At 37.8% G+C, this 26,226-nt stretch overlaps 1 protein-coding gene and 1 long non-coding RNA gene across 5 annotated transcripts in view; one reads left to right on the top strand and one right to left on the bottom strand.

Annotated features, from left to right (window-relative positions):
* LOC127576298 (uncharacterized) overlaps nucleotides 1–26,226 on the top strand; it is a 46,938-nt gene that overhangs the window by 11,505 nt on the left and 9,207 nt on the right. Inside the window, exons 2-4 of one of the 2 annotated variants that reach the window (XR_007957211.1) lie at nucleotides 544–648; nucleotides 3,182–3,301; nucleotides 12,915–13,099. This is a non-coding gene — a long non-coding RNA (uncharacterized LOC127576298). Of the gene's footprint in view, nucleotides 1–543; nucleotides 649–3,181; nucleotides 3,302–12,914; nucleotides 13,100–26,226 lie in introns of those variants that run through there. The other variant, XR_007957210.1, reaches the window with a different exon arrangement.
* upf3a (UPF3A regulator of nonsense mediated mRNA decay) overlaps nucleotides 1,105–26,226 on the bottom strand; it is a 44,234-nt gene continuing 19,112 nt past the window's right edge. The window contains exons 6-11 of one of the 3 annotated variants that reach the window (XM_052026785.1): nucleotides 22,043–22,141; nucleotides 21,597–21,652; nucleotides 21,331–21,501; nucleotides 13,585–13,733; nucleotides 11,557–11,866; nucleotides 1,105–3,329 (exon numbers count right to left, since the gene is read on the bottom strand). In XM_052026785.1, coding sequence (XP_051882745.1) covers nucleotides 3,159–3,329; nucleotides 11,557–11,866; nucleotides 13,585–13,733; nucleotides 21,331–21,501; nucleotides 21,597–21,652; nucleotides 22,043–22,141 — 956 coding nt within the window. In that variant the 3' untranslated portion in view covers nucleotides 1,105–3,158. The remainder of the gene's footprint in view (nucleotides 3,330–11,556; nucleotides 11,867–13,584; nucleotides 13,734–21,330; nucleotides 21,502–21,596; nucleotides 21,653–22,042; nucleotides 22,142–26,226) is intronic. The other 2 variants (XM_052026786.1, XM_052026787.1) reach the window with 2 other exon arrangements.

Genomic DNA, 26,226 nt, shown 5'->3' with positions numbered 1-26,226 from the left:
GAGGGGAAAGATTTATAGGGGACTTGAGGGGCAACTTTTTCCACGCAGAGGGTGGTGAGTATATGGAATAAGCTGCCAGAGGAAGTGGTTGACTTAAGAAGCACTTGGATAAGTACATGGAGGGGTGGGGCTTGGAGGGATATGGGTCCAATGCAGGAAATTGTGTCTAACTGGGTGGACACCGTGGTTGGCATAGACTGGTTTGGCTGAAGGGCCTGTATCTGTGCTGTATTGCTCTGTGACTCTGACAATTCTATTATGTCATAATCATTGTTTCTCAGAGGATTCTTTGTTATGAAATCAATAATTAATTCTCTACTACTTATGACCTGATATAAAATAGCCCATTCCCTGGTGGGTTACTGTGCAGCTACTGTAAGAAGACTTATAGCCTATACACAGTAGTGACTTGTTTTCCTTGTTATTTCTTATCTCCAACAAATGGATTCTACATCTTAATCTCTTTGGCTAAGATAATTTTTCATTAAAAAGATTGGATCAGTACAGTGAACAGAGCTCTCCCATTTCTTTACTTTTCTGCAGTACTTAAATACAAGAGCTACCCAGTTCCTGGTGATCTTGAACATGTCTCAAAATTCCTCACCGTTTCTATATATTGACAACTCACCGTGGATCATACAATCACTGGTATGGAAATTGAAATACTTACACTGCAATAGTGCAGGTGTTTTTTTTTGAGATTTGGGTAATTTTTGTTGATCACAAATATGGATTTAATATTGTCTTGAGTTTTTTTTCCCCCATAAGGCACCCATCATTAGGTCCAATGATTTTCACAGAGAATGAACAGAAGGATCACAAGACACAGGTATAAATCATAATTTCAAGTAATTAATTCAGCCACCATAAACACTAGATCCAATTGTTAATGAGGACAGTTGTCCAGTACAATTGCCATAGGGTTTCCCATTCTTAATGCAAATCTCAAAATTATTGTTATTAAAAAGAAAAAAAATTCTGTCAAGTTGCTTTCTCCCAAATTTACAGATTCCTTTGTGTGTGCTTTAACAAAATGGCAGTGTAATAATAAAAAAACAAACTTGGAGGAGCAGCATTTGTGGATTAGGTATTCAAGAGAACATATTATTGGAAAATTAAGGTATATTTTACTCATTGTTGGGGGGAAAAAATCATTTTTGTTACAAGTCTTACCAACTTAGCCAAATATACTTTCAAAAATTTACATATGAGGTACTCTATACATACCCACTTGTACTTTCAACTGGGACAATAGTTAATAACATTCCTGAAATCATGCCTAAAAGTGAGATATTAAAATAAGTAATTCCTCCATAAACAGAAAAGATTTTATGGAATCCAATTCATTGTCATACCATTTAATAATCTTACAGTCACACCTATACTCATGGATCCAACAATAATAAGTTAGAAATCCATAATGGATCAAATAATTTATGAATCACATACATATCTTTCAACAGCTATGCAATAATAGCTATTCAATTACAAATCTACTGAAATAATACCATGTATAGATTCTATTGCTATGTTTGCTGACAAAAGCAATGGAGGAGTAGATGAGTGGATATTAAAACAGAATATTAAGAAAGTCTTGAACAGAGTATCAAATGCCTTCTAAGTTCATTATACAAATTCCATATTCCCAGATGAAATCTAAATATTAGAAGTTCAACATAAATGCAGCAACTGAGGCTCACTGTTATGGCACAAGAATTTTCTGTAATACTTAAGGTAACTGTGGAACAATGCAGTACAATAATATCTGACCAAAGTTTAAAAATTCAAAATATTTTCTACATTTTCCATCCATGCTGAAGTAATGCAAAATATTAAACATGCTTTTGTATGATAAAGCTTATGCTTTGCAGATGTATTAATCCCAATTTGCACTAGATGCTGAAAATGGCATAATTTACCAGATAAGTGCTGTTTCATCTTTTGCCCTCATCTCTATTCAAAGGTTCATAGTTATTTGTAAATTCTAAAATGGAATTATATTGCAACAATTAGTCTCTGATGGATATTCGTGAAGTTGATGTGCAGTTGTTGTGCTAGTTATTCTGTCAAATGTGTAACCCCGAGGTCTGTTGCAAAAAGTTCTGGGTTTTCATGCTTGGACAGATATCATAGTATTATGAATTAAATTTTGGACCAACCTTTCAAAATGTTGTTTTACTGGATGCTGATTATAACTCAAGTATGTGCTCAAAACTTCCTTGAAGTGCAACATCCTCATTGTCTCCTGAGAACCTCTGGCTCATGATTGTTCAAATTGGTGGAGCAGCAGTCAGGATGGTACCAAGAACCTTGAGGCCATATATCGGGAGCAAACCACTTCACAAGCTACCCACACACCTGATCTGTCAGCCATCTCCTGCTCATCTATGGATGACTGCAGCTTCCACAATGGCCTCATTAGCCACTACAGAACCCACAGTCAGAGTTGAAGTAAGTCATCCTCAATCCTGAGAGACTAAGGATTTAAAAGATAATGTAGCAGAAGTGATAAACCAGTACAAATTGGTATTGGGGAGGCAGTGCTACCTGGCTGCTGCATACTTCAGAGCCAGATTTGGATGTAAAATGAGTCATATTGCTGCTGCAGGATTAATGAATACCTAAAATCATTTCACATCAAAATGAAAATAACAACTCCACCCTTCTTGTTTAATGGCCACATATATTGGGGGAAAAAAAAATTGCTTAAGTCATCCCACATTAGTTTTAGGATCATGGACATCCTAATCACGTACATGCAACTTCTATGAAATCCCAACATCAGTATAGTTTATAAGTTGCTTATGTACTAACATCCAAAGCTCAACATTCATCCTGCACCCTATCCAATAACACTATTCAAAATGATTGGTGCAACTATCCACCAACTTTACTCTCAGTAAATCAGAATGCTTCCTCATACAAGTGGTCCTATACTTAATTTAGTTTGCTCTACAGATTTCATTTTCAACAAATTCTGTTATTTACTACTTTAAACTAGGTTAACTAGTCAAATTACTAAAATTACAGAACATTTTTTAATACTAGGTTAAGCAGAAAATCAGCGCAGAGATGGCCTTATACATTATGATGCTGTCTATCTGTCTCAGTAAAGTAATAAATGTTCTTCTTGACTGATCACCATAATTGATGCTCTTTCATTCTTCGCAACTCTTCTCAGAACAGGCTCCAACAGAACTATCATCTTCATACTTTCTCTCTGTGCTGTCCTCAGAGGATTTACTGCAGCAATCATATGTTCTTCCACCAGATCCCAGACGGGTTCGGCACCGTGCTCCAGGTTGGTATAACTGCATAGCTGGACGGTCCTGTACAATCAAAACCAGAAAAAGTGGTACTGTGCAAAACCCATGTTGCTGCATTGTGATACATGTTTTATAAGTAGTGTAATTTCAGTGTGACAATGTTATGCCAAGGATGAGGACATAAGAACTCCAAAAGATGGTTATTTAATTCATGTTATTTTGTGAACATTCAATTGCATGTGAACCTTCATCAAATTCAGATTTTATAGAAATCAATTTCAATCTGAAGGTTAAATTAGAGTCATAGAATTGTACAGCATGGAAATAGGCCATTCAGCCCAACTCATCCACACTGACTAGTGTGGATATTAATCCCATATCAATATTAATCCCATCTCCCAGCACTTAGTCCATAGCCTTCCATGCCTAGGCGATTCAGGTGCTCATCTAGACACTTCTTAAATGCTGTCAGTGACCCAGCCTCAACTACTCTCTCAGGCAGTGCATTCCAGGTACATATCACTCTCTGGGTGAAGAAGGTGCCCTTCATTATCCAGTCTAAATCTCTTCCTCCTTACCTTGAATCTGTCCTCTAGATTTATCTACCTCTGACATGGGGAAAGTTTTCCTGCAGTCAGCTCTATCTATACCCCTCAATTTTATCTACCTCAATCATGTGTCCCATTAACTTGAGAAACAAAGGACTGCAGATGCTGGAATCTAGATGAAAAACAAGATGACGCTGGAGGAACTCAGCAGGCAAGGCAGCATCCGTGGAGAAAAGCAGGCGGTCAACATTTCGGGTCAGGACCCTTCTTCAGGACTGAAGATAGGAAAAGGGGAAGCCTAATATATAGGAGGGAAAAGCAGAGCAGTGATAGGTGGACAGAAGAGGGGAGGCGGGGGGGGGGGGCGCACAAGGTGGTGAAAGGTAGATGCAGGTAAGAGATAGTAATAGGCAGGTGTAGGGGAGGAGGGTAGAGCAAATCCACTGGGGGATGGATCAAAGGTAAGGTCACCAACCCTTCCCAACGTTTCAGTTGTTCTCACATGATAACAGACAATGACATGATATTACAATGAAATTAGGGCAGGAAATGAGCAATTAGATTTTCACCAAAATGATCAACAGCAAACATACATGGGATATTTTGACAAACTGTGAGACCATGTGCCCTTGACATAAAATTGCTAACCTTATTCACAACAGATTTAATTTGTAAGGTGCAAAATCTCTCTTTAAATATAAAAATTCTACACACTAGGAAATTAATATGGAAGGAAACTTTGATGATTTTAGGTAATATTTTGTCAATATTTTACCATGTTTTTCTTGGCCAATGGAAACAATCAACAAACTAAAAATTAGTACATCTTCCCAAGCTGTCTTAATAACAAACTTGTCATTTTAATATGACCTCACTGCTTTTCCTTATTAGCCAAAGCATATCACTTGTGCCTTCTTAACCACTTTATTTACCAATCTGGAACTTCAGGGATTTGTGAATAGGCATACAAAGTTTATCTGCACCTCCCAGTATTCCATCATTGTGTATATATTCCTTTTGCCCTCCCAAATGCACTAATCCACACTTCTGTGGATTGAATTCATTTGCCTCTTATCTGTCCATCTGACCAAGCCATTGATAACTTCCTGCACTCAATTTTCCTTACTATCAAATACATGGGCAGATTTTGCACCATTCATGAAATTCTTAATGATGCCACTGTAGGTTCAAGTATCAAAATGAAACAGAGCTTGTTCTGATTCCTGTCATATCTCACTGGAAACAGCCTCCATGGCAAAAAGCACCACAGACCCTCTGCTGCTTGTCACTGAGGTAATTTTGGATCCTACTCGCTACTTTCCTTTGAAAATGATTTTGTTCCTCTTGGGCACTTGTTTTATTCTTTCCTGCAAAACCACCCCTCCCCCCACCCACTTTTAACCTTGGTTTAGCACTCATCTAAAACTTAATGGATCCTGCCTGAGTGCTGAATATTTTTATTTATCATCTTTACACAGCCATAAGACCATTAGATATAGGAGCAGAATTAGCCACTTGGCCCATCAAGTCTGCTCTGCCATTCAGTCATGGCTGCTTTTTTTTCCCCCCAATCACATTCTCCTTCTTTCTCCACATAACCCTTAACCACCTTACCAATCAAGAACCTTCAGTCATCTATTTCAAATTTTCTTCCCCTTGGACCACAAATTTAATTTTGGGTTTTAATTTTTTGTTTTGAAATGTGATCTCTCCATTGAGGAAACCAAGGTAAACTAGGTGATGACTTTGAAGAGCAGCTCTGTTCAGACCACAGCGGTGATCCTTACTTTCCAGTTGCCTCTCGCTTTAATTTTCTATCCCACTCTGCCTTGTCTTTGACCTTCCACTGTTCTAATGAAGGACAATACAAGTTCAAGGAACAGCAGTCAAGATCGCGAACATTAGTTTTGCACTCAACACTGAATTCAGCAGATAATCAACTTTTGCACCTTTGTAACTAGCACATCCAGTGTACACATTATTCTCTCACCCTTTGTCAATTTCAGAGTTCATTCACCTCCTACTCGCACATTTACCAAACATAAAACTTTTCTTAATCGCTTGCCTTTACCACCCTCCTTCATCTGGCACTACAAGTATAATGTCAATCAATCTCTTTCAGTCTCCATCTTATCATAGACCTTCCATTTTCTTTGTACCATCCATCCCCTTCCTGTTTATCTTAAATCTTTTTGAATCTGATTTTCTCAGTTCTGATGAATGACGAATAATTATCATCCTGAAACATTAACTGTTTCTCCATAGATGCTGCCTGATTTCCAGCATTTTATTTCTATTTAAGATTTCTCAAATCTGCAGTACTCTGAATTTCACAAATATCAGAATTTAAAAATACAAAAACAATGCAACTTTTTTTGACTACAGATGGTATAAAATGCAAGTTTCTTAAAGCTGAGGGGAGCAGTAAGCAGGAAAAGATAATGACTTCTACTGTCAGGCTCTGCTGCTTATATTGTTTATTATGGATTTGCAAATGTGACTTTCTTATACAATTATATTTATTGATTACACAAATCTGTCTCATTAGCTTCATTTTTTCAGTATATCACTCACTAACTTGCTATCCACTAATTTTCTTACACAGTTTAGTGCTTAGTATTTTGCCATATTTTGCTTCATAGTTAAAGTAATAGCCAGATCTATTAATAGCCCATGATCTACTAACATCACTACTTACCAAAAAAATACAAATACTGTCCTTTGGACTATGCACTCAATTGCATTAAATATCATCGACTGCTGGTTGAATATTTTAAATATTTTGTTTGAAATAACTGTAGGTGTTTACCTGCTACCTTGTGGTTATCCAAACACCATATAGAAAGGAAATACTGAATAACATTAAGAACATGAAGTTAAGTGAACTGGAACAACTTGGTCTGCCATTAGAGTAAGGAAATGTGGTAACAGAAATTTGGTATCCACGATAGGACAGAACGTATGAGTAGGAAAATTAGCATATGGGGAAAAATATAAGGAAGCAGCAGCAAAAACAGAAGAAACAAAGAAAATACAGAGGGTATATAGGAGAGAAAGTACAGAACTGTGAGATTGAGGTGACCACAAATGTGTGTGAGAGACTAAATGGTACAACTGTGATAGAAGGAATGACATACAGTCCATGTAAGCCCAATTGGGAAGGAAAATTCATGAAGGGAATCATGTATGCTAGTGCTCCACAGCTGTTCCATACATGGAGAAATCTGTGGAGGAAGAATACGCTTGCTTCATCGTCAGTGACCTTTGGGTAAACCCCAGGGTGTAAACCAGAGATTGAGGAGGTGCTTGCATGAGGTAGCAATTGCTGTTATTCTCAATGTACTCTCATGAAAGTATTAAAAAAAACTTGCATATTTGTTGGGGCTTCCTAGTTAAAGTCAGTCTGTACATGAAATTGCTAATCCCGAGCAAAGTGAGCCTAGTGTCCCCTCTGGTTAAACAGTCAAGTTTCTGGGAGAGGTCCTTTGACTTGCATATACAAAGAGCTCAAGATGCCCACAAAGTGCCTTCATCAGTTAAAGGGTTGTTTCTTTGTACAGCTCTCTGGCAATCAGTTTAAATGTTCTTATTGACAGGTCATCAACCCATCACCCCTACAGATGTTGTTTGACCTGCTGAGTACTTTTATAAAAACAAAATCAGTTTAAATATTTGGTACCTGTGGCTGTTCTTGCACAAGATGCAAAAAAAAAATACACACAATAGGTCCTGAAAAACATAACTATGAAAAAACATTTTCTTGCATGTTCTGGGGTACAATTCTATTCATTCTTATGACATTAACCTTTTATTCAACAACAAGCAAAAACGTTGAAAGAGATTTTTGAAAAACGCTGCTTGACAGCTGAGCTTATAATGCCCAAAAATTTTGAATTCTATGAACAGCTAACCACCCAACATAGGTATGAAAATCATATTATAACGTTCAGTTTCCATGCAACTTTGCAGGTTGAGATTGATTTTCTATTAGTCATCAGTCATTTTCAAATTAACAGTAGGGCAGAGTAGAAACTTTGTTGATGAACATCCATAAAAGAGGCAAGGCATTAAGTTTCAAGGGTAACAACATTGAATGTGAGCATGGGTGAAGCAGCTTTACTATCCTTGCTCTGTCAAAGTAACAATGACTATATTTACTGTAAGCAAGTGAACAAATTAAAATACAGACTTATCTGTTTATTATTCAATAGTTCTGACTAGAAACTTTCAGTCCATTTAATGGTCTACTTAAGTCCTTTAGCTATTGAAGTCAATGTATATTTGGTTCTGTCTTCACAAAGGAGGACATAAGTAACCACCTTGATATATACTCGGGAACTAGGAACCTAAAGAGCAAGTAACTGAAGGAAATGCGTACTAGTAAAGAAATAGTGCCAGGGAAATTAATGGGGTTAAAGGTTAACAAATCCCCAGAGATTGATAATATCCGAGAATATCAAAAAGAAGTGACCCTAGAAATATTTGCCAAAATTCTTTCGGCTCTGGAGCAGTTCCTACAGTTTGGAGGGTATCAAATGTAACCACAGTTTTTTTAAAAAAAAGGAAAGGTTTTAAAACAAAAATACAGGGAATTATAGACCAATAAGCCTAATGCCAGTAGAGGTAAGTGCTAGAATCTGATGTTAAAGATGCAATAACAGAAAATTTAGAAAGCATTAATGGGGTCAGAGGCAGCAAGGTTTTATGAAAGGGAAATAATAGTTAACAAATCTACTGGAGTTTTTAAATTGAGGATGTAATTATTAGAATAGACAAGAGAACCAGCAGATGTGGTATTTCTGGAATGTGTGCATTAAAATGCATCAACTTGCAATGATCTAGTCCCATTTACCTGCATTTGACCCATATCTCACTAAACCTTTCCTATCCATGTACCTGTCTAAATGTTTTTTTAAACATTGTAATTGTACCCACCATTATCACTTCCTCTGGCAGCTCATTCCATATACCCACCACACTCTGTGGGGAAAAACTTGCCCTTCAGGTCTCTTTTAAATCTTTCCCCTCACCTTAAACCCCCTCTAGTTTTAGCTTTACCAACCTGGGGAGAAAAGACTATAACCATTCATCTTATCTTCACCCCTCATGATCTTATATACCCCTATAAGGTCACCCCTCAGCCAGAGAAAACAGCCCCAGTCTCTCCTTATAACTCAAATGTTGAGTCGCAGCAATATCCTTGTGAATTTTTTCTGCACCCTTTCCAGTTTAATGACATCTTTCCTATAAGCTAGATGACCAGAATTGCACACAGTACTCCAAATGTAGATTTATGTGCAATTTAATCTCCTTTATATGGAAGTGTGTTCTCGGCATGGAGGGAGTGCAACAAAAGATTTACTAGACTGAATCCTGAGATGGCAAGATTTATGTCTGAAGATAGATTGCATTGGTTAGGCTTACAGTCACTGGAGTTCAAAAACAATGGGAGGGGATCCCATAGAAACCTATAAAAATGCTAACAGGACTCGACAGACTAAATACAGGGAGGATGTTCCTGAGGGCTGGGGATTCCAGAACCAGGGGTCACTGCCTCAGGATACAATATATGCATTTTAGGACTGAGAAATTTCTTCACTCAGAAGGTGAGGAACTATGAAATTTTCTGTCATAGAAAACAGTGGAATGTGTTAAATGTATTCGAGGAGGAGGTAGACATATTGCTTAGTGCCAAAAGGATCAAGGGATATGGCGAGAAGATGGGAACTGGATGATCAGCAATAATGTAAAGCACAGAATGGCCTACTACTGTTCCAGCTCCTATTTTCTATGCTGCAATGTTTCAGTAAGCCAATATAAAGTACTGAAGTCATCTATCCAAATGCTGAACTTGCTACCTTCACCATGAAATTCAGAGTGATACAGTGAAGTGAACTTTTCCAGGTTAAATATTCAACACACAGACAGCTGTTGGCTATGAACTTCACAAGACATTCTGAATAACAGGCCCTTCAATAACAACTTTTACCACAAATCTGTGAGATAATGTTCTGGCTGATTATGTTATTGATCACGGAGGCTTTCATTAATCAAAAGATCCGCCCTCCTTTCAAGAATTTAGAAACACCAATCAAAATCAGTTACCAGTTCCAGGGTTAAACCTTAGGACTTTTAAACAGGAACCTCCCAGACTCTCCCATGTTGTTTCTCTTATTTTAAGGGTTGAATTGGATTCCATTTGTGAGAAAATCACTCAATATCGTGGTTTACACATGAAAGCCCTACCCTGTCCTTCCCACCACCCCACTCGAGTATGAACACATAGTCATCAACATTTAGGGTTCAATACTCAGTGAACAGTTTACAGAGAGGTGACACAATTTAAATTGTGCTTAGTTTAGTGGAGAATTTAAATTTGTATGCAAGTAAAGACTCTTAGAGAACTGAAGTAGTTTATGTTTAAAGTGTTAATGCACATAAAGTTATATTTAGAATTTAGCAGGAATGCAATTAGGTCTGTTTAAACAAAATGCCTTGAAGAGTACGTATATTATGGTGAATTCTAAGGCTCTGTTCATGCTAGATTTTGTTAATTACTGTAGGTTTTCCCCAAGACTAATGTTTCCAGATATTTTCTGGTTTCTTCTTTATTTTAATGCTTGTGTTACACCAGCATCCTCATTTCCTGGAATTATTTTGAGTTTTAGAAATTTGTTTATTGGGACAGCCTGTTAAAGCTATATACAGGCAGCCACACGTTATAGGGAATTGAGTTCCTAGAAAATGGTCTGTATTGAGATTTTCTGTAACAAAGTTGCATCATCTGTGCATATGTTAAGAAGACACTGTGTTTATTTAGTTACTTTTTCCACATAAATTTTGTAAGAGCGAATTTTCATTCTGTATCCTAGATTTTTTGGTAATGATTTGTGAATTTCATAAGGGCCAATTTCTGTTGTCTGAACTACCATAACATGAGGGTCATCTGTACATGATTTTTTTTATTTCTTCAGGGATAATTCCTCAAAGGTGTCTCTCTCAAAACTAAGTTTAAAAAAATAAGTGAAATAATAAATATGGATATAAAAATTAGTTTTCCCCCCAATCAAGAACATGGTCAAGGCTAGCAATAAAACCTTCAATAAGTAAGGCCTTTCTTTAAACAGTTCTCTAAATCAATGTACCAAATTAGTCAACACGCAAGCTTAAAACCCTAGTTAAAATACATTTATTTAAAATTTTCCATCTTGTTTCAGAAGCTGATAATTTAATATCCCTGAATTGAAATTGCATATTTCAAACAATTGAGATCAGAAGTTTGGTGGTATTGGAAATAAAAGAAATCAACCCTGTTTCCTTTTGTCAACTTTGAGTAAACTAAATCCCTTAAACAGGCATGAATCTCCACCAGCTGTTACTTGTGGAATTAAAACTTTTTTTATTAACTTTTGAAATAATGACTCCATTTTTTAGCAGATTAGCAATTTTTAAGTCAAAGCTTCAAATCAAACTGAATATCATAAAACAAAAAATTTAAGAACAGAAATTTTTATCCCATCTTAAATAAGAATAGTTTTGATATAGTACTTTAAAATGATACAGTGTATTGAAAAAGTACATCACAGTACCTGTCAATGCTAGATGTTGTCCATGTTTCAAAGTATTTGACAACTAATTTGTGTATACATTTAATTTTCAGTATTTTAGAACATAGGGCTTGAATATCCGCTCCAATTAAGGTTGCCAATACCATAGTAGCTTGAAAAAATGGTGACAGATACCTTATTCCTTATCCGCTCCCTTTTAGATCCCATGTCATCATTTTTGTCTTCTTTACCCAGTTTGTCTATTTTCTCAGTACTGAACATGTAGTTCAAGCTGTCTCCCTTCTTTTCTCTTTCCTGTCCATGTTCCTTCCCTCTTTTTGTTTCTTCTTCTTTTGTTCTCATAGCCCTCTCTACGTCATAACGCTCTTTTTGCTTTCTGCGCTCATCCTCACGTCGCCTTTGTCGCTCTCGTTCTCGTTCTTTTTCCCTTAATCTTCTTTCCCGTTCCCTCTCTCTACGTTCTCTATCACTATCGTTTGGTGGTCTATGTAAAAATAAAATTTATGATATTAGTTTTGTTTCTTTTTTTTTGCATGGCTTCCTGCAATGACATATTTTAAATAATGATATTAAGGTAAATTAGGAAGACTTAAATACCATTTCTATTGTTTGTTATGTAACTCAAGGCAGCTGTAACAGAAAGGGCAGATCTTCTGCTACCCCATGTTTGCTGGTCGTCTGTGCCCTGGACCATGCTTTTCTTCCAGCGTGGTCCAGGGAGCAGTCTTCCTCTGGGAGCCTGACTTCCAGCACATAGGTAAGGCCCAGGCAACACTGGGCCTCTCTCAGCGCAAGTGGCCGTCTGTAGTGACAAGACCGGCGTTGAAAGCAGCGAGGCCCCGTTCCCCTCTGCTCCCCAGCTGCCAAATCTGCTGTTTACACTGTGAACATTCACAAGCATTCAGTCAGGACCTGTCAAAAATTAAAAATGTTAAAAAAAAATTAAACTTTAAAAAAAAATTCAAGAGTGAAAAAAAAAAAGCACACACATGTAGACAATTAAAACATTTAAAATGACATTTCCCTGAGTAAGTGGTAAGAAGGGCTAGGACTAACCCTTTGAGTGTACAACTATGTTACAGCCTCGACCTGGTAATTGCTCAGCTACTGGCACATTCACTGGTAGATCCAATGCAGATCTGTTGAATATTTTCTCCCCTCAAAACTTAATTCTAAAACAATGTGAAGCTTCAGCATTGGAAACAATATATAGCACAAGTGCACAAATTAATGGATACTGCTATATAGATTTTAATATGGCAATATCTAATAACTATAAAAATCAGGTTGGATTAATTTATTATTTCACTTCAATGGAAGTAAGGACTGGGTGGTTTGTAAAACAGATATTTGATTCAATTGCACCCACTTCACATAATCACTTGAAGTCCTATGAATAACAAATCTAAGAGCTCCAAATTACTTGTTCATTCCAGGTCAATTACCCAAAACAACCTAGATTAACACTGATTGTTGCATAGTAATGATTATTCATTTAGAACTTTCTGATAACTCTTAAATATGTTTTTCAGATGACAATAATGACGGCAGACAACGATAGCACTTATTGATCAGTTGACAGTAAACAAAAATATTAGTTTTACAATGTTGCAATTTTTGTTCTTTATTCATGGAGCTATGTATAAGTTTTTGCATCTTTTAGAATGTTAAAATAAGAGTCTTTTTAACTCTTGAATGTAGATTTTTTTTTGCCAGTGAAAACACCTCTAGTTAACATCTTTACCAAATTGCAGCATTGAATAATATATATGCAAATAAAAATGTGTAACATTTATTCTACTGGCTTGTAAAATTGTAAAAGAGAATCAAAAATGATAGAGAAAAATAACACAACAATCAAAATAAACTAAAGTTGTGGGTTTTATTAATAATGAGATTTGATAATTTTTTAGCAAATTTGAAAAATTAATTTTGTATTTTAGCAAGCTTGAAAATGAACGTTGCAGATTTCATTATGTCTGTAAAATTAAATCAGTTATACAAACAGCACAATTGTAAAGGAGTCCCTTTAAATTAAACAATTTTCATATTACTTCAATAGGTACATCTTTTAAAAAAAAATTTGATTTCAACGTCCAGATATCATGAAAGCATTAACATTGCAATGTCCACTTCAACTCCTGATGAGCAGGCAAAGGTATACTTAACATAATAAAAGACTTCTGATAGAAAAAAACTCACTTATCTTTGACATCCTTTTGTGTAATATCTGATCGTTTTCCTGGACAGCATGGTTTTTCCCACTTTCCTTTATCAATGTCACCATCCTCTGCTTTCTCTTTCCATTTGTCCAGATCCTGTTCTTCCTCCTTATCAACCTTTTTCAACAACTGAAGATTACAATGCAACTTGATTATATAAAAAGTATAGTATAAAATGTTATATTTTGGAATTATTTTGAACTTTCTTATCCTAGATTAATTTGGCTTTGATACCTTGGAGCATGTTTTTAAAGTGTTAATTCCCCAAATCTTCAAGAATGTCATTCTTTGCCTCTTGCACAAGGCAAATCTTTAGTAACATACCCAGGATGCAAACATAAAATTTAATTTTACCATCAAACCTCATTTTAGCAATTGTTTTAAGGTACAGGATCATTTCATGCCTTCCTAAGAATTAATTTCAGAAGAGCACGACAGTAGGTTTTGACCTTAAAATAAGTGAATAATCTCACTTTCCTTGCTATTCTCCAATTTTCCTTCTAGCTGCTTTCTCAGAAAATCTTCTAGTTCCATTTGCTCTTTAATAAAATGTAGATACATTTTACGGAATTCTAGCAGAATTCTTCAAGTTTAAAAACAGAGATATGTATAAACTTATCAACAGCCCTTGTTGCTTTGGGATTTTCTTGCTTCAGAAGTGGTGGTTATTGGCAGCTTTGAAGGAGACATTTAGTGTGGAACTCCTATGAATTCAGTATACTGGTATAAATGGTGCAATCTGCCCAATCTCAAACTCCTTTCTTTAAGGAACTGCAGGTTAGAAACAGCCTCGGACAGGACTGAGTTTAAAAAAGGAACAACAGACTAATGATAACTCTGTGATTAGACATCTCTTTCTACAAATAGGATTAAAAGGAATGAAATAATATATATGCAAATAAAAATAAATAGTTGGTCGGTAGAGTTAGCAAACTTCTTTTTACTGCTGGAATTTGAGCTTGCTTCTAGAGGGGATGAAACCAAATTGGAGACACAAGAGAGACTGCAGATGCTAGAAATCTGGAGCAACAAACATACCAGACAACACAGGATATGGTAAGGTTATCTCTGTTGATAAGAATACTAAGTGAAATGAATGCTGTTTTTGGTGAGTTTGAAGCCATAAACCAACTCAATATAGATCTCCAAACGTACAACAAGGGTAATTAGCAAATATACTGCAAAATCACATTCTTGCTTACTCTCAGAATGTTTTTCCTAATTCCATTACTTAAAGGGCCAACGCTCTAATTTCATTATTTAGAAGGCTACTTCAGAGCAGTTCAACCTTAATGCTTACACACCACTCACACTTAAGACATAGCCTTCCTTGCACATTCAACAACCAGTCTGTAATCAAGTTATTTTCAATGGGTATTTGTCTATGTGCAAGATCTCTCTTGCTGGATGACAAGAAAATGGATCATAGGCATGTAGGCACCCATGGGGACCCTGTGGAAGAGACATAGAAGACTCATTATCAAGACCTTACCCAGAGTTTATGGGGACCCATGCTCTTACCTTGACTTCTCTCAGAAGCAATGTCTACTCAGGCATAAATACTACATATGCCCAGATTGCTCTCACAGTTGAAGTCAATATCACAGTCATTTTCAGCTTGCTTCCAGGATCATTCCAGGCTGTTGCTACAAATTCGTGACAGGTCTTGTTGTTTGCTGATCACCGGGCAGGCCACCAAAGCTCCGAAGTAAAGGAGCAAGGGTTTAATCTACTTTTCCCTCAGCCAATGGAACAGACCAGACATGAATATTTATTAACTTGCAAGTCTCCCCAAGGTACAGGCATCCTAGACTGGACACATGTAGTTACGAGCAAGCTCCTGCTGGGAGTGGCAGCTATTCCTCTGAAGGGATGCCATGGTTGCCTGGTAACAGAGGACATGCCCCTTGTGGATAATGTTCTTCACACATTTGGTCCAGCTCCCGAGACTTTCAGTGCAAGTTCATTCACTTCTCCCCTCTTTTCAATAGCCATCTTTGAAGCAGCAGAGTGCTGCTTATGTTGCGCATGTTTGCTTTTAGGGTTGTCTCCCAAGATCACAGCTGTGAGCTAAGTGATCTTGTGATAAACAGAAGAATAATGCATTATAATGGAGTCTGCATCTTTATACAATGGAATCCAGCAATGATATGTTGTGAACCTACCATTGTAAGATCTCAACCTTAATTGCACTTTTTAAAACACCATTAGTTTGCCATGCAACATTGTTTTAACACAAGTCAAAAAAAGGAAAGGAATTTCTAAGATATTATGGATGAAGAAACAAGCATTTTTACATTTCTAACTGTGGAATTCAGTTAATGGGAAATGTAACAGTCATTGCTGCAGTAATTGATGGAAAACAAATAAAACTGCAGATGCTCGAATCTGAAACAAAAACAGAAGTGATGGAAGAACTCAGCCAGTCAAGGAGTATCTGTGAAAAGAGAAACCAGTTAATAGAATTATGAGAGGCAGAGTTAGGGGAGACAGTCAGAGGGTGGAAACTCCATCTGCCATTTCTCAGCCCATTTCACCAGTACTTCAACATCACTCTGTAGCCCAGACTATCATCCACACTATCCACAACGCCACCAGTCTTTGTGGTACCTGCAAACTTTTTCATCAATTGGAATATTGGTTTATTATTGTCACATGTACTGAGATACAGTGAAAGCCTTTGTTTTGCATGATATCCATACAGATCATTTCATTACACAGTGCATTGAGGTAGTACAAGGGAAACCAATAACAGAATCCAGAATAACGTGTTACAGTTACAGAAGGTAACTTACAAAAGGTACAGAGAGCTAGGTAATGTTAGAGATCTGGAAGAGTATAAGGCTAATAGATAGGAGCTTAAGAAGGAGATTAGGAGAGCCAGAAGGGGGCATGAGAAGGCCTTGGCGAGCAGGATTAAGGAAAACCCCAAGACATTCTACAAGTAGGTGAAGAGCAAGAGGATGAGATGCGAAAGAATAGGGCCTATCAGGTGCAGCAGTGGAAAAGTGTGTATGGATCTGTAAGAAATGGCGGAGGTACTTAATGAATACTTTACGTTAGTATTCACTACGGAAAAGGATCTGGGGGATTGTAGTGGGGACCTGCAGCGGGCTGAAAAGCTTGAGCATGTAGGTATTAGGAAAGAGGAAGTGCTGAAACTTTTAGAAAGCATCAAGTTGGACAAGTCGCCGGGACCGGATGAGATGTTCCCCAGGCTGCTGTGGGAGGCAAGGGAAGAGATTGCGGAGCCTCTGACAATGATCTTTGCGTCGTCGATGGAGACGGGAGAGGTTCCGGAAGATTGGAGGGTCGTGGATGTTGTTCCCTTATTCAAGAAGGGGAGTAGGGATAGCCCAGGGAACTATAGACCAGTGAGTCTCACCTCAGTGGTTGGTGAGCTAATGGAGAAGATCCTGAGAGGCAGGATTTATGAACATTTGGAGAGGTATAATATGATTAGGAATAGTCAGCATAGCTTTGTCAAGGACAGGTCCTGCCTTACGAGCCTGATTGAATTTTTTAAGGATGGGACTAAACACATCGATGAAGGGAGAGCAGTAGATGTAGTGTATATGGATTTCAGCAAAGTGTTTGATGAAGTACCCCATGCAAGGTTTATTGAGAAAGTAAGGAGGCATGGGACCCAAGGGGGCATTGCAGTGTGGATCCAGAACTGGCTGGCCCACAGAAGGCAACAAGTGGTTGTTGAAGGGTCGTATTCTGCGTGGAGGTCGGTGACCAGTGGTGTACCTCAGGGATCTGTTCTGGGACCCTTACTCTGTGATTTTTATAAATGACCTGGATGAGGAAGTGGAGGGGTGGGTTAGTAAGTTTGCGGATGACACAAAGGTTAGGGGCGTTGTGGATAGTTTGGAGGGCTGTCAGAGGTTACAGAGGGACATAGATAGGATGCAAACTTGGGCTGAGAAGTGGCAGATGCCGTTCAACCCAGATAAGTGTGAAGTGGTTAATTTTGGTAGGTCAAGTATGATGGCAGAATATAGTCTTAATGGTAGGACTCTTGGCAGTGTGGAGGATCAGAGGGATTTTGGGGTCCGAGTCCATAGGATGCTCAAAGCGGCCGCGCAGGTTGACTCTGTGGTTAAGAAGGCATATATGGTGTATTGTTCTTCATCAATCGGGGAATTGAATTTAGGAGCCAGGAGGTATTGTTGCAGCTATATAGGTCCCTGGTCAGACCCCACTTGGAGTACTGTGCTCAGTTCTGGTCACCTCAGTACAGGAAGGATGTGGAAGCCATAGAAAGGGTGCAGAGGAGATTTACAAGGATGCTGCCTGGAATGCAGAGCATGCCTTATGAAAGCAGGTTGAGGGAACTCGGCCTTTTCTTCTTGGAGCGACGGAGGATGAGGGGGGACCTGATAGAGGTGTATAAGATGATGAGAGGTATTGATTGGGTAGATAGTCAGAGGCTTTTCCCCAGGGCTGAAATGGTGGCCACAAGAGGACATAGGTTTAAGGTGCTGGAGAGTAGGGATAGAGGAGATGTCAGGGGTAAGTTTTTTACTCAGAGTGGTGAGCGCGTGGAATGGGCTGCCGGGAAATGTGGTGGAGGCTGATACGTTAGGGTCTTTCAAGAGATTGTTAGATCGGTACATGGAGCTGAATAAAATAGAGGGCTATGGGTAAGCCTAGTAATTTCTAGGGTAGGGACATGTTCGGCACAGCTTTGTGGGCCAAAGGGCCTGAATTGTGCTGTAATTGTTCTATGTTCTATGAATTGTGCTGTAGTTTTTCTATGTTTCTATGTTGAACTCCCTTCATCAGAATTGAGAAAGAGAAAACAAATCAGTGTAACAGAGAAACTGATGGGGGGGGGGGGGGGGTGGGAAGCAATGTGTGGAACAAATGCTTTTTCTTTGTTTCATCCATTGCCCTCTCGCACCTTCTCTGTTACTTGGAGTGACTTGCTTTCTCTCTTTTTGACAACGTGTTAATTCTGTTTCTCTTCCCTTAAAATTGGCCTGACTTGCTAACTATTTTGAGCATTTTTCATTTTATTTTTTTCTCTCTCTTTCTCGGTTTTGATGAAGAGTCTTTGATCTGAAATGTTAACTAATTTCTTTTTCCACAGATGCAGCTTGACTGGCTGAGTTCTTCCAATGTTTCTGTTTTTGCTACAGCAATTGATTCTCATTTTCTACTTCTATTTCCTTCACAGGTGTGCTACTTTATGAGCAATAAACTTCTTTACCTTCGTTTGTTTTCTTTCTTTCTTGCTAACTGTCCTAATTTTAATGAAGTAGCATCAGAAATGTTGGAATTAGATTAGCAACCCTGGCCTCATCCTATCAGAATATTCCCTTCATTTTATTCATCCATTCCCTTATTTTCTCTACAAATTTAACTTGTTTTTTTTCCCCCCACTTTCCCAGTTCTGATGAAGGGTCTTTGACCTGAACTTTAATTCTGTTTCTTTCCACAAGTGCTGCCTGACTTGCTGAGTGTTTCCAACATTTTGTTTTTATTTCAGATTTGCAATTTTTTTTTTATTGTCATCTATTGTTCCTCTCACCCCATTTGGTTTTAATTCATTCGCTAGACACGAGTCCTTGGCAGGATCTGCACTTATTACCCAAGCAAATACTTGCATTAATAAGGGCCTTAAAGAACAATAGTGAAATAGTTTAGTTTTTTTTTCAAAACATAGACAACTATCTGGAAGTTTCATGATCACCATTAATAGATTTGAGATGTTATTTAATTAATTGAATTGAAATTTTTTTGCTGTAGTGGAATTTCAATACATCTTTCTAGGTAAGTATCTCTACAACTCAAACACTATGCTATGTCACTCCTATATATCTCTACTATAAAGAGCTATATACAATAGAAATCCCTATATATTTCCCATGTTCTGCCTCAGAGAACTCTGTCATATAAAATATGGTTGGTAAATATTTGAGGACCATTCAAAAAAAACTATTCTCAAAACAATCTTGCCAATTACAATATTCCTTAAAGAAAAAGATACATGGTTGTTGTTATTTTTAGGTTAGGTCCATTCTTGAAATAGAATAAGTATATGGTAACCTAGAAATACACCCACATGCAAAAAGGAACATTAGTGCTTCACAATGTAGCCTGCCAATGACTGTTCTGGGTAAGAGCCTGCCACTTTAAAATTCAGTAAACAGGCAAGGGCATCTGATGTGAATGAATTGACTTTACATTAAGATAAGGCATTTTCCTTAGGTCTTGCACAGTGCTAGGTCCTAAGAATTCAGGAAAGTCCAAGTCAGCAAATCAAGGGTTTGTGGATTAGAAGATAAAAAATATGTAAATGCTGGAAATCTGAAATAAAACCATAAAATGCTAGAAACTCGGGCAACATCTGTGGAAAGAGAAACAGTTGCAAACCTGAAACGTTGACTGTGCTGCACAGTTTTTTTCAACCTTTTTTATTTTATTTGTAGATTAGAAAGGTTGAATCCCTGCAAATAGTGAGCTGGACACTTGTGATTAGTGTCAGAGTGGCACAGAGGGAAAATCAGTTTTGGAGATTGATGCCTCAGGATTTCAGGCAAAGTTAATGAACTTTTGCAGGGTTGGGGTTGCAGGGGTCGCTGTACAGCACAGGGTCTAAAAGGAGAGGGGGCAAGTAAATAAATTAAAGAGGACACACTCAAGTAGAGTTCCCAGTACCAGGCCAGGACCTGCTCAGTGAGACCTCTTGAAATCAAGCTGCTGGAGAGCAAACAGCGTTATTAAAACCTAATTAGGCTGGGAGTGTCCAAGGACATTAGTGCTTCAGAACAATGTGAATAATGTTATTGCTCGAGCACCTGGTGCAGAAAGCAGTTCATGTGTGTGCATCAATGTTACTTACAACTAGAATTACCCTATTTCCTTTGAAAAAAGTGAATGCTCAGTGTGTATAGCCAAAGAAGGAACCCAAGAAATCTGTACTTCTACCCAGTTACCTAATCTTGGCATTGGTGTTAGTAAGGGCATGACAATTGACCTTAGTGATGCTAAGTTCCTGATAGGAAATTGGGGCCCACCAATATAAATAAAAGGCCATAACGTTGAAAAGTAGGAGGATGACCTATACCTGGGAAACACTACTCCAAAGGTCATCATACAGAAAGTTGCCAGGGTTTTTCAAAAAAAAAGGATCTCACAATATCAGTGCACCAATTGTTGGTTTCAATGCAACATTTAACATTACATTCAAGACTTATTGCATTCTCATTGCCCAAGTTTTATATAGTCTTATTAACATAGTTAATTATGTCAGGGCTGCCTAAGTACTTATAGAACACAGCAATGCAAATGAGGGGTAATCATGAGTCACTTCAGGGGATACAAGAAATTCTGTAGATGCTGGAATCTGGAACAATACACAAGAAGTGCTGGAGGAACTCAGTAGGTCAGGCAGCATCTATGGAGGGAAATAAACAGTCGGTGTTTCGGGCAGAGTCTTGATGAAGGGTCTCGGCTCGAAACGTTGACTGTTTATTTCCCTCCATAGATGCTGCCTGACCTGCTGAGTTCCTCCAGCACTTTTTGTGTATGACTTCAGGGGATAGCTTTTTCGCAGTGCTGGTGAAGGTGGTTTGCAGTTACTTGTGATGTAAACCTGTATGAACAGCCTAAATGTTTTACAATTATGAACTAATGTGTTACATGACAAAATGAAATTACACATTAAGTAAAATTGTGGATAAGTTCCCCAATCTACTGAAGTAAAGAAATTAACCTTAATTTTGATTTCTTCTTTCCTTTCCTTTTCTGCTAATTTTTTCTGTTTCTCTGCTTCTTTCCTTTTACGCCTTTCTTCCTCCCTACGTTTTCTTTTTTCTTCCTCTCTCAATCGTTTTTTTTCCAGCTCCCGTCTCCTTCTTTCTTCTCTTTTTTCCTCTCTAATTCGCTGGAATATAACAAGGTTCAATTGAAGAAAATGCCAGTTTTATGAACAAATGTTACAGTTAACAATAAAGACAGTTTAAAAAAATAAAGTTCCACCTGCTTTTCCAGTTTCTTGTTTTTAATATATTCCAGAAGAGGTGTGGTTCGCCTGGCTGGAAATAATGCAGTAATTTAGTTTAGTTTTCTAAACAATCAATTATACATCATTCCTCTAAAATGAAATATATTGGCACAGTTTATACTTTCAAGGTATTCATGCAAAATTGTATTGCTATAACATGCCTTAAAGAGTTTCATCGTTATTACTCTTTCAAAAATTATATCAATTCTGATTAATTTCAAAATATGTAGGTCAAATTAATTTCCCTTCATCCTTTAAATATTAGTACAACAGTGAGGAAGTCATTCTGCTAATTAAGAATGCCGATATTTTGAAGTTGCCCAGTTTACATTGCAGAATTGATTTCAATTGGCTATAGTGAACAAGTGCAATTATGCAGTGGTTCAATAGTCACAGCTGTGACTTTAAAACAACTGCGCACCTGTGTTCTTGTACACGTGCAGCTGCTTCCAAGTTCTGTTTACACCTTTAAGTTCCTGGCTATAGACATTCTCCAGAGTTGGGAATTGGTCTGTACCTGCTAGCAATGCAAAAACAAATTTTCAGGCTGTACATATAAACCATGAACTGGAAAAATCACTGAGCCCAATATTGTGAGAAACCATAAAATTTATAGCACAGAAGGATGCCATTCAGCTCATCGTGCCTGTGCTGGTCTAGCTCCTTAACTAGAGCTATCGATTCTCATTCCATTTCTCTTGCTCTTTTTCCTGTATTCTTTAAAAATAAGAATCATAGGTTAACACACTCAAAAACAAATGATACAGTTATTAAAGATACCAGTGAAGCAGTATAGACAAATGAGATTCACGTGCTAAATTCAACAATATTTTTAATGCTTAGTTAAGAACGGAGTAAAAGTTAAGTCATTGCACTACTAAATTTGTGTATGCAATGAAATAGGTTGATACTGGTGAAGATCTCAGATATCCAAACTGCCAAACAATGCAGTGAAAAGACAGTTATTGCTCTCAACATGCTTATAGTTGGTTGTCTGATGTAACAGTGATCATATCTTAATCAGATAAATATGGGGTGTTTGGGTCACCCACTCAATTCATGAGATCTAGGTATGGTTCATTAATCCAACTTGTGCAAGGCAGACCCAATATACAAGAAAGGCAGACATTGCATTCATATAATGCTTTTCATGACCTTACGGTGTCCCAAAGCACTTTACAGCCAATGAAGTACTTTTGAAGGGTACTCCCTGTTAGAAAATATGGAAAGGCAAAAATCAATTTGTGTACAGCAAGGTCTCACAAACACCAATTAAATGAATGACCAGGAAACCTACTTCAGTGATGTTGGTCAAGTGCTAAATATCAGCTAGGATACAGGAAGAAGTCTATTCTCCAAAATAATTCATGGAACATTTTGCATCAATGCTAGACGGAGCCTCATTATAAAGTGTCATCTGAAAGGCAGCACCTCCAACAGTGCAGAATTCCTTCAACACTCCACTAACGTGTTAGCCTAATTGATGTCCTCTGGAGTGGAACTTGGTTTCTACACTCAGAGATGAGTATTCTGCAAAAAGCCAAAACTGCAACTTGAAGCATTACATCTGTTGTTCTTGTCTTATAGCAAGCTTATTGTTCTCTTTTTATCCCTTTCCATTCTGATTGATTTTGATATTCTTATATTTTCTTCGAGTATGCCCTTATGATTCTTGAACTCTCTTTCAAAGCAACATTGCTCTCTTTCAAATATTTAGGACTGCTAATGCAAACTGTTATCCACAAGATAAGCTCAAACCATCTCCATTGAATTTTAATCGCTATGAGTTCAGCCTCTAAAGCCTCAGCATAGGCAAAGACCGAGTGTTTGGAATCTCTTCTCCCCATCTGATATTAGCATCTCTTAAAGATGCCAATGGTATAGAATTTGAACATGCCCAATTTCTATGATGTCCAATTCCCAGTTATAAACTTCCTTACAAGCATTAAGCTTGCTTAGCATTGACTAACAGTTGATGTATAATCCATGTGGACTTTCCCAGAGAGCCTTATCTAACTAGAACTTGGTCAGTCTTCATCAAAGAAGGTGAATTGCTAGATGGAAACCAATTGTGGTCCCTCAATTAACTCTGCAGTACGTAATGGAAAGGAGGTCTTTGCTAGCATCGCTTTCTGTTGCTGCAAGTTAAAAGCTATGGATAGATTATCATGCTTAACTTTAAATGTGTAAAAGTTGATGTGGGTCTCATGATTTTTTAAGGTGTGAGCCAATGGAGTGGATTCATTACTTAAAATGGATGTTAACTGTTTTAGGTATATGATACAGTTGCCAATGAAGAAGGCATTAGAAGCTGCGCCTAAAACATTATTATTTTGACCTGCCATTATGTAGCATTAAAATGATATTGGTAAATATTAGAACTTGCAAATTTAATCAATGATATATGTCAGCAAATCAGCCTGAAAAATCTAGGGCACCCAAGAGAATGCACTCGATCGGCTTTGTAACCTCAATTTCTTAAGTGTGCTGCTCAACAGTCTAGTATGAGGGCAGTTTCTGGGAGTGGGACAGATGCAAGGGACAAGGGTCAGGATGGTTTGTGACTGTAGCCATGACTGGCCCTGTACTGTGGATGAAGTAATGGTGGGAGGCAGGGGTTGGAAAGTGGGGAGGGAGGAAGCATTGAAGCCCTGTACTATAATTGTGGGGGATGGGGTAGAAGGAGATTTGGGAAGAGTCTCTGTTGACTGTGTTGTCTTGTGGGGAGAGAAGCATTGTTTTCTTTTGCTGTAGGAAAAGGCACTAGAGCCTGGTGCTGTGGTGTGACACAGGGGACTTGGGGAAGAAGGGAGAGTTCCTCAAGGTGGAAGTGTGGGAAATTGGTATCAGGAGCCTTGTTGCTTAAACACTCATTTATTTCAGGAATAGCAGCTGGTAAGGAGACATTGCACTGAAGTTCTGGCTGCCAATGAAATGTTGGTGGAAAGGGAGGAGCTTGGAGATAGAGGCTTCCATTCCTAGTGCAATTGAGGGTTGGGAGTTTGGAATTGACATTGGGGCACAGTAAGGGATGTAGGTGCAGTGTGTAGGTGGGGGTCCTGAAGTGTGACAGGCCAGCAAAGGATTTGCCTGATAGTAGTCCCAGTCTAGCACTGGGAAGATCAAGTTATCCTGGGACTGCTTAATACTGTCTGCTCCCAGGATAATGTGGTCCAGATTTCCCTACAATGCTCTATAAGCAACAGTACAAAGGGAATGTAGTGTTTTCCAATGAATGTTTTGCTTTCTTAGCCAGATTTGTTGAATTATCAGTAGATCATCTGTATTTCGTCAAAAATATGTCAGAGTGTAATAATGAATTTATAGTCATTAGAGAAGCAGAGAAAGAACAGTCAAAAGTGAAGCTACTCAAGTGGAGGAAGGCTAATTCAAATAAAAGGGTATTTGGACCAAGTCAAATGGAAATAAATGTTGTCACGTAAATCAATAAATAAGCATAGCAAACAGACAAGAAGATCATTTAGACACAGAAATGCATTCCTTCAGAAAGATAGCCAAAGCTAGAAATCCCTTGTGATTAAAAAAATATATCAAAATGAAATCAAAGGAGGCTGATAAATGCCACGTTCATAGTACAATAGAAATTCAAACCAAAGACAGAAATTACATAGGAAAGCTTACAAAGGTAGACAAGAAGTGAAAAAAAGAGAAAATAATTCTGTGTAATATAAAATGGAACCGTAAAATCTTTTATAAACATATAGAGTAAAAAGATGATTAATGGAAGAGTGGGGCCAATTAGAACATAAGAAAATTGAGGCAGGAGAAGCACACTTGGCCTGTCAATATTGGTCTTTCATTCAATATGATCGTGGCTGATCTGCCCAAGTCTCATCTCCTCCTCCTCTGTGCCAGTTCCCCACAGCCCTCAACCCCAATCTTTCAAAAATGTATTTACTTCCTCTTTAAATACCCCAAATGATCTAGCCTCCACAACTCTCTGGGATAGAGAATGCTGAAGATTCACTACACTCTTGCGAGAAGTTCCAATGCACCTCAGTTTTAAATGACCATCACATAATCTTGTAACTATGTCCCCTTGTTTGAGATTCCTCCACTAGTGGAAACATCTTGACATCTACCCTGTCTTGCTAAGATTCTTTTATGTTTTGATGAGATCATCCCACTTCTTCTAAATTCCAAAGAACATAGATCTAATTTCTTTAGCCACTCAGGACAACCCTCTCATCCTAGGAATTAGCTTAGTGAATCTCTTTTGGATTGCCTCCAATGCAATATATCTTCCTTAAATAAAACTGTGTACTGTACTCCAGATGTGGCCTCATCAGCACCTTGTACAATTGTAATGATATACAACCTCCAGCTCCCTTGCAATAAAGGCCGACATGCCATTTGCCTTCCCAACCACTTGACGTACCTGCCTACTAATGTTTTGTGATTCATGTGCCTAGATCCCTCTGCAGTTTGTTCATCTGTAATCTTCCTCCAATTAGATAATAGTCTGCCTTTAGATTTCCCTTACAAAATGCATAACCTCACACTTTCCCACATTAAATTTCATTTGACAAGTTTTGTCCATCCACCCAATCTATCTACATCCAGTTCAGTTTCCAAATATCCTCT

The sequence above is a fragment of the Pristis pectinata genome, chromosome 11 (assembly GCF_009764475.1).
Source record: "Pristis pectinata isolate sPriPec2 chromosome 11, sPriPec2.1.pri, whole genome shotgun sequence".
In the NCBI taxonomy this organism is placed as follows: Eukaryota; Metazoa; Chordata; class Chondrichthyes; order Rhinopristiformes; family Pristidae; genus Pristis; species Pristis pectinata.
This window is presented reverse-complemented; position numbering and strand designations above follow the sequence as displayed.